The sequence below is a fragment of the Microtus ochrogaster genome, linkage group LG9, assembly GCF_000317375.1.
Source record: "Microtus ochrogaster isolate Prairie Vole_2 linkage group LG9, MicOch1.0, whole genome shotgun sequence".
NCBI classification, from domain to species: Eukaryota; Metazoa; Chordata; class Mammalia; order Rodentia; family Cricetidae; genus Microtus; species Microtus ochrogaster.
Window position 1 is genome coordinate 10,300,728 of NC_022034.1, and position 9,140 is coordinate 10,309,867.

A 9,140-nucleotide genomic window follows, 5' to 3' on the forward strand; every position below is an offset into this window, starting at 1 on the left:
TATGTATCCTTGGCTAACCTAGAACTAACTGTCCTCAAAAATCACAGAATCTGTACACTTCTGTCTCCCAAGTGCTGGATTAAAGACACGTGCCACTAGGCCTACCTGTTTCATGCAAATCATATGCATCAGATTTTTTCAACCAGAAAGTTCTACTTTCCTGTGAATTAATAAAGATTAAGGGAGAATAAACAATTGTAAAACACATTAACTGGTCACTTGACCCCATAGAAAATATCAAGAATTTTATAATTATTAAAATACTTTATTTAAAAATGCCTAAGAGCTTAACTACTCTGCTGATGAACACTTAGGAGGCTGATGAAGTTCTAGTGTAAGTTGAAGCTAGTTCTAGGCCACCATGGCCAGAGAGACCGTCTTAGGAATCACCTCTAAACTTACTCTTATCTAAAACACCTTAAAACTGCTTCAATTTTATGTTAATAACTATGCTGAATAAAATTGGTGGTTGTGTTCCTCACAAAACACACTCCAAGGGTTGGAGAGATGCCTCAGAGGTTAAGAGCACTGACTGCTCTTCCAGAGGTCCTGAGTTCAATTCCCAGCAACCACATGGTAGCTCACAGCCATCTGTAATGAGATCTGGTGCTCTCTTCTCGCCTGCAGGGGATACATGCAGACAGAGCACCGTGTACATAATAAATAAATCTTAAACACACACACACACACACTCCACACGTACAATGGTGTGGGGCTGGGAGTGTACTCTGACTTCAGCATTGAGGCCTGGGGTTAAATTCTTAGTACTCTCTACCAAAGAAAAGGCTGAGGACAGCTCAATTAGAAAGTGCTTATCTAGCACAGTCAAGGCCGTGGGTTCATCCTCAGCAGCAAAAAATAAGTTAAAAAAAAAAAAGAGAGAGCCGGGCAGTGGTGGCGCACGCCTTTAATCCACACCCAGATAAAATATCTTTATCCCTCAATTGGACCTGAAACAAAGAGGGGAAATACCATATACACATACAAGAAAACGCAAACCCAATCACCTGAATCATTCCACATAGATTACTGATTTAATCGCTACTATTTTTCAAATTAATAATGTATTTTTAATACTTGATATAGTCTGGTTTAGGATTTAATTTTATGTAATAAACCCCATTTATGGATTGTTTAAGATTAAATAAAAATAATATGTAGCCATTAAAAAGGTGTAATCTAGATATGCTAAAAAAAATACCCAAGAGATAAAAATGGAGAAAAAAATAACGCTTTGAAGTATGTATGTACGGCATGATTACATTTCTTTAAAACCAATATACATAAAATCATTGCATATGCACAAATTATCTTGATGATACCCAAGATATTTAATAGCGGTTACTGGTCCTGCAGAGCAGAATGGGGCAGGTTGACGTCAGTTCACGAGTGACTTTCCATCTCCCCTTCCTCTAATATTTCAATTGTACACACGAGCATGTATTGTCTTATTAAGATAGAAGTTACAATAACAAGAAAGCAGGCCCACAGGCCTGTTACTGTATCCAAGTAGCAAAGAAAGACTGGCTAAATTTGAATACATGTCAGTAATACATTTTACAAATTACTACTTAACCTACTAAAAATATACTTAGGTTTTTTTCTATTATGATCTGGAAATGCATAAAATAAATACAAAAGATCCAATTTGGTCACAATAGACTACTTTTAAACAGTTGGTTACTTACCCTCCAAACCCCCAGTGACAATTTTAGAAAAAGACTTGTCCCTGAAAAGTCATACAAACCACTCCTCCAACCCACCCCTGCCCCACAATCAGTTCCCTAAAGCAAACATACAGGATACTTACAATTGATTTGAACGATTAAGAGAGAACTTAAGTCACCCTTGTTAAAACTGCACTTAAACGTTGGGACAAGCTGGAACTTTTATCTTCTACTCATCTCAGACTCCATTATCACCAAGCGAAAATTCAAACTGGTGACTTATAGACGAAAAAAAATTCACCTCCAGGATTGGATGGAAGCATGAAGAATATAATGCCTCATTTTTCTAAATGAGCAAATGAACTTGCTAGAACGATCACTATACCTTTTTTCAATTCACAGAAAGTCTCACTTGTGCCAGCCCAGAGTTCCAACACATTATCTCCCCAATCTTCTGGCAGGTACCTTGTGAGACTGTCCCACATTATGGTCTATTGCAATATCCTGGGGCCAAATGCCAAGTCTCTTTTCTTTTATACCACCTGGAATAAAGTCTTTTAAATGAGACAGCCTTTTCCTTCACTTTGAATTTGAAGAGCACGGGATAATTTTTCCAAAGTCTTGATCTGCTCTCCATAACCCCTCCAAAGTAAAATATAAAGAGTACAACAAAATTATCAGAGTATTCCTTGAATTTAAAAAAAAAACCCAACTATTTCAAGGCACATTTAATTTAATATCAAGAATTCGATACAAAAGGCCCAAATACAATGAAGGAACACATTCCCCCATTTAACACCAACGACAATGCTGTTTAACATGTGCCTGCTGAATGAGATGAGGGTTTACTGAATAACGTGAGTCTCATCACAGCCAATACCTCATACAATCTAATTATAAAACGAATTCTTATAATGCTTCCAACAGTTTTAAACCTGAAGAGTGAGACCACACCTTCACGTTTGTACAGTCCTCAGTTAAGGTAAGGTTATCTACAGTTCCACAACCATTCAAAGAACAAACCATTGATAAAAACCACATATTTAAGGCTCCATTATGTAATATAGAGCTGAGAGCTAATGGATAAATATATGCTCTATTTATACTGGTAGCTACGGCTTGATTGTCTCACGGCTATTAGAAGTTGGCTCTTAGAATGTAAACCCTTTAAAGGCAAAATCACCTCATTGAGTTTTGACCCAGTAGTTCAACAATCATGAAGTCCACAGTCTTATTGGCAAAACTGATGTACAGTGTCTATAAGTCACTATGCTCAAGGTTAAGAGCGATGCATATTCCATTTTTACATTTTACTGGAATTTTACATGTTCAATTCATGATTTAAAACCTCTAGGTTTTCAATCCTCCAAACTGTCTGAAGACACAGTGTGCCACAGACTTAAGACTTCTGTTTTCCCCTCTATTTTCTTCAAACAGAAACATTTCTCAAGTGTCTACATGTTCTAGAAGGGGAATTTTTCGGAGGTGGCCTCTTCTTCGGAATAGTCCGACGGCATCAGGCCTCTGAAGCAAGGGGAAGGGGAAGAGAAAAGCTGAAACACAAGGTTCATCTGGTAAGTTTTACATTAACCATTACAAGCTGGGCAGTATAAGAATGTGGCTTTTTTGGCTCAAAAAGTCTGAGTCTTGGTGTGGAAACGAGTACTTGGCTGTCCCACCACAGCTTTCTCGAGGTGGGACTGTGAGGGAAGTCTTGACTGGGGAGTATGATTTGTTTACCTATCAGGCGTAAACTTCCAGGCACTCAGTTCATTTTGGGCTTGTTCCAGTTTGTCTTTAGTCTGTTCCAGTTCACCTTTCATTTTTAGGAAAAACAAGTTGATGGCTGGGTCTACCATTGTTGATCTCAGTTGGGCAACACTGGGCTGCTGGACTTGCTTGAGGTACTGGATTTGAGTCTGTGCAAAGCAATGGAAACAATTACTACCAAACCAGCAGAAATCTTTAAAACAGAGAAATTCCCTTTTATTAACTTGACAGTTCCCTTTTATTAACTTGACAGTGGATCAGCCTGCTTGTCAGGTATATAACCCCTTTGATATCAAAAGTCTCCCTAAGGTTAAGGGTATAGTTCTCTAAGTCAAGAATATGTGGACCAAGTCCAATCTCTAGTACAAATATACACCATTTCAGAGAATAACAACAAATCCTAAAAAAGTACCAATTAAAACTGAGCATGGTGGCACATGCCTGTAATTTTGCACTTAGGAAGTAATGCAGTGGATTTTAAGTAGCCTAGTAGTGGACCATTTGCCTTATATGCATAAGGCCCTAGGTTTGGTCCCTAGAACCACAAAAGAAAAAAAAAGGGACACACACACACAAATTAAAAACCAAGTATTTGTTTAAGACAATTAAGATGAGGTTATGTCTTACTTTGCAACCAAAATAATATTAAAACAAGGGTGTATCATGTTTAGCAGTTAAGAGCATGAATTGCTCTTACAGAGGCAAAAGACGAGAGTTCTAGCTCTTAGTACCCACACTGGGCAACCCAAAAGTGCCTATTGACTCCAGCCCAGGGGAGACTTAATACCTTTGGCAGAAACCCACACAGACACATGCATTATTAAAAAGTGTCTTAAGCCCAAACCAACCAGACAAACAAAACAAGCTGAGCATGGTGGTATGCACCTTTAATCCCTGTATATGGGAGGCAGATAGTTTGATCTATACAGTGAATTCTGGGCCAGCCAGGGCAATATAGTGTGTGACCTGGTTTCAAAGTAAAAACAAGCAACAATGTTTTTATTTTAAGGACACTGAGGACTGCTGGAAAGAAGCAAATTTTAAAGTTCTACTACAGAAGAACTGGTGAGGTCTTAGCTTGTCTGTAAGCCAACCATTCTACATAAGACTCCCTGATAGATACAAGATTAGAATACATTACAATATAAACTTTTAAATTTAAAAAGAGTAGTGACATGGCTTTATAGAAGCAAAATTCTATAGCATCTTTAGCAGAAACACATTCCTATTTTCTCTTCCATGTATGAATCATAGAGCAACAATGTTGTACAAAGTAACTAAACTAGATTTAGCAAGTTGGATGTGAGCAGAAAATCCTAGCATTCATGCTTCTTGACTCCTAGTGGAGAATTTTTTGCGTGGTACTAGAACCCTCTTAAACAATTTCAACTTCAATTCTGCCACTTACTATAGCTCTAAAAACACATTATCCAAAACATGAATTAAAATCATCTCATTTCTTTTGTATCCAAAGTACATCTGAACCCAGAGTATTTTGGTGCCCTAATGTTTGTTTTTTTAATTTTTTTTCTCTCAAGAGAGGGTTTCTTTGTAGCTTTGGAGCCTGCCCTGGAACTAGCTCTTATAAACCAGGCTGGCCTTGATCTCACAGACCTGCCTCTGCCTCCAGAGTGCTGGGATTAAAAGTGTCTGCCACCACCATCCGGCTTGTTTTTTAATTTCTAATTTATTATTTTTGTTTGTGGCGTGATCAGAGGAAAGCTTGTAGTCCCCTTCCTCTCACCATACGGCGCTAGGGTTGAACTCAGGTCACTGGGCTTGGTAGCAAGCATCTTTGTCCATCTGCCCTACTGTACCCTAAGGTTTAATTAGGATGAAAGTTTAAATTCCAGACCATAAATTTAACAGAAGGCACAGATATATTGACTTTAATTATGAGGACCCTGCACACAAACAGAAAGGACTGTTTAATTTATGGAGATACTACATTTTTCTTTTGAGACAAAGTTTAACTATGTAGACCTGCTGGTCTGGAATTAAGAAACGTGTACTTTATAGAGCAGAGTTAAAGCCCATCAAATCTGCTGTATCTTAAAGAGATTTATTTATTTATTCATTTATTTATTTATTTATTATGTAAACAGTGTTCTGCCTGCATATATGCCTGCAGGCCAGAAGAGGGTGCCAGATCTCATTACAGGTGGTGGTGAGCAACCATGTGGTTGCTGGGAATTGAACTCAGGACCTCTGGAAGAGCAGTCAGTGCTCTTAACCTCTGAGCCATTTCCCCAGCCCTTATTTTATTTTTGTATGTTATTTATTTCTGTATGTTAATACGAGCAGACGCCTGAGTGCTCTCAGGCCATCAGATCTGGAGCTAGAGTTACAGAGATAGGTGTGGTGCTAGAAGAGAACTTCAGTCTTCTGTATGAGCAGCAAGTAAGCAATTTAACCAATGGAAAAAATTTAAAGTAATTCATTTTAAACAAAAAGTATCCCCCTTAATTCAAGATAATGCCATCTACTAAAGTAATTTAATAGGAGAATAAAATACATCACATAGTGTGCATCATGTGTTCTCACCATTAACTGAAACAATCCTCACGACACTGACTCAGACTAAATCCCAACAGTCAACACTTTGGTCATGAAAAGGAAGCAAATATGACTAGAATAAATTCCCTTTGCTGGGAAGAGAACACAAGGAAAGTGAAAGATAGTTTAACCTGAATTTAATTCCCAGGACCCTCATGATATAGAGAACCAACTCCCACAAGTTCTCCTCTTATTCTCACGTTTGTCATGGAATGAGTGCACTCATAACCATACTAAACAAACATTAATAAAAAAAAATTAAGGACCAGTAAAGTGGCTCAGAGGGTGAAGGCACTTGCTACCTTAGTCAGCTGATCTAAATTCAATCCCCAAGATCCACAGGGTAAAAGGAAAAAATGAATCATACATGTTGTCGTCTGACTTTCATACTTAAATTTTGCTAAAGATGGAATCATGTGTTTCTGTGTAGGCCAGAGAACATCCAAGTGTTAGCCTGGGTATAAACCTCTGGTACTTTACATCCACAAAACATCCACTTTGTTTTTGGAGGCCAAGTATCTCACTGGCTTGACACTTGCTGATTATGTCTAGGAAGCCCAGTGATCTGCCTCACTCCACCGCTATACCTCCTTAAGGCTGGGATTACAAAACACCTCCCATGTGCAAATCACGGTTCTAGGGGACTGAACTTCAACAGATATAATCTTAGCCTCCATATTTTTAATTAGAATTATCACCTATTTAAATTACTACAATCTTCCTTCAATACTAACCCTCAATAATAACAGGTATTACTAAAGCAGTCTATTATTTTCCTGACTGCTAAATTCAACAATTCATAATTCCTATTTAAACTAAAACTAACCTCCTCCCCTTTTAAAGATTTACTCATTTGGTTGGGTGTGGCAGTGCACAACTTTAATCCCGGCACTCAGGAGGCAGAGGCAGGTGGATCTGTGTTTGAGGTCAACCTGGTCTATATAGCGGGTTCCAAAACAGCTCTATATAGACAGAACCTATCTCAACATATAAAACAAACCAAATATTTATTCATTTTATTATGTGTTATGGTGTTTTGCCTAAATGTCTGTATGAACACCACATAAGATCCTGGTGCCTAGAGAGGTCAGGAAAGGGCTTTGGATCCCTTGGGACCAGAGTTACAGTTCATAAGGCACCATCTGGTTGCTGGGAATTGAACCTGGGTCCTCTTCAAGAGCAACAAGTGTTGTTAACAGCTGAATAACTCTGCTCTGCCTCTGATCAATACCTAGAGGCTGGTGATGGGGTGGACAGAAGAGCAAGATTATAGCTTCTGTTTTACTAATAGTATATTCTGCTCTTCCTAAATTCAATCTCTTCCCGTCACTCTGTTACATAATATAAACTTGAGATTCACCTATGATTCATTCTTAAATCCTTCCCCAACAATATCCAATTGATCAAATCCTACTGATTGTGACTTGAGACTATCTTATCACATCCTACCAGGGAGTTTATTATATGATTTAAAGACCCTGCTTCCCTGCCCAGCTAGTTTTCTTATTCTAAATCTCAGCTAGAGGCTGCTGGGCTGTCACTCAGTACAAAATGTGCTTATCATGTACATACAGTCGCATAAACAGGTGAACTTGGTGAGCTCCCATAATCTCAGCAATCAGAAAGTAGAGACAGGAAGATCAGAAATTCAGCCATTCTCAGTTACTAGAGATTTTAGGGCTGAGCCACATATTTCAAGAATACAAACAAGAGTGAGAAGAGAAAGGAAGGAATCTACCTTCCATACTCAAGCCAGTCATCTACCCAAAATATCAGCTCACAACCCCGTGAGTATCTTGCTGAAAAATTGTGCACAGGTAGCTGGGCATGGTGGTACACTCCTTTAATCCCAGCACTGAGGCAGAGGCAGGTGGACCACTAAGAGTTCAAGCCAGTCTGGACTACATAGGAAGTTCTAGACTAGCCAGCGCTACAAAGTGAGAGAGACCCTGTCACAGAAAACAAAAAATTGAAAAAATTTAAAATTAAGAAAAAACTTCTTGCCATTACTTATACCTAGGATAAAACCTAAGTCCCCAAGCCTTTAACTGCTTTTCAGCCTTACCCAAAACTCCCAACTTTATGTGTCTTTCCCCTGCTTTTTTATTCAGTGCTGCCTGCAATGCTTCAGTTCTGAATCCTAACTACAAGAACACTGCTGTACTATTCAGGGGAAAGGCATAAAAATATAATGACCAGGGTTGGAGAGACAGCATGATTGTTCTTGTAAAGGATCTAGGTTCAGTCTCTAACACTCATGTGGTGGCTCACAGCAGTTAGTAACTCCACTGTCGGGGGATTCAATGCCTACTTCTGGCCTCCACAGGAACCAGGCATACATGTAGTGCACAGACACTAAATGTAAGCCAAACTCACATATACATAAAATAAAAATATTAAAAATATTACCAGAAAAGGTTAAGGTAAAAAAAAAAGGTAAAACAAACACAACACAAAACAAAAACCTAAAACAAAATTCAAAATCAAAATTTTGATGGAGTACCAACACCCACACAGTCTTTGACTAGGCACGATGATCCAAAATACCACCATGTAAACAATAGCCAGAGATTCCATTGGTATAGTGCAAATTGTCTATATCTGGCAATAACAAAAAAAAAAAAACAAAATTCCAAACTATGTAAAAATTAGGAATCAAGACGAAAGCAAGCATTCAAGACCCTTTAGTGACATAGGAACCTTCATTCCCATGCACTCTCCATTTCACCCTTAACAAAGTGTGCACTTATATTTGCCATTACCACTGTTTAAAAATTACTTATAGTGATGTTGATTCCTCAACTAGAGATTGCAATATTGAAATACTCACAGTACACTCTTGCATCTCCTGTTCCTTGGTTGCTAATCGCATGACAAGAATGTTTTCTCTGCGTGCAGACTCCTGCTGTTGCTGCTTTAGTTTTTCTTCAGATTCTCTTAAGCCAGTCACATCATTTGCTGAGAAAAAATCCAAAACATCATAAATCCCATTTCAAAATCAAACTGAACTAACCAAAACAAAGCTCTCTCAATAGTAATCAAGGGGGCTGGAGAGATGGCTCAGAGGTTAAAAGCATTGCCTGCTCTTCCAAAGGTCCTGAGTTCAATTCCCAGCAACCACATGGTGCCTCACAACCATCTGTAATG

General features: G+C 38.4%; 1 protein-coding gene across 1 annotated transcript in view; it reads right to left on the reverse strand.

Annotated features, from left to right (window-relative positions):
• The window catches only part of Wtap (WT1 associated protein), a 26,928-nt gene that overhangs the window by 5,185 nt on the left and 12,603 nt on the right, over window positions 1–9,140 (reverse strand). The window contains exons 5-6 of the mRNA XM_005363389.2: window positions 8,824–8,951; window positions 3,408–3,586 (exon numbers count right to left, since the gene is read on the reverse strand). Of these exons, the coding sequence (XP_005363446.1) occupies window positions 3,408–3,586; window positions 8,824–8,951 (307 nt within the window). The remainder of the gene's footprint in view (window positions 1–3,407; window positions 3,587–8,823; window positions 8,952–9,140) is intronic.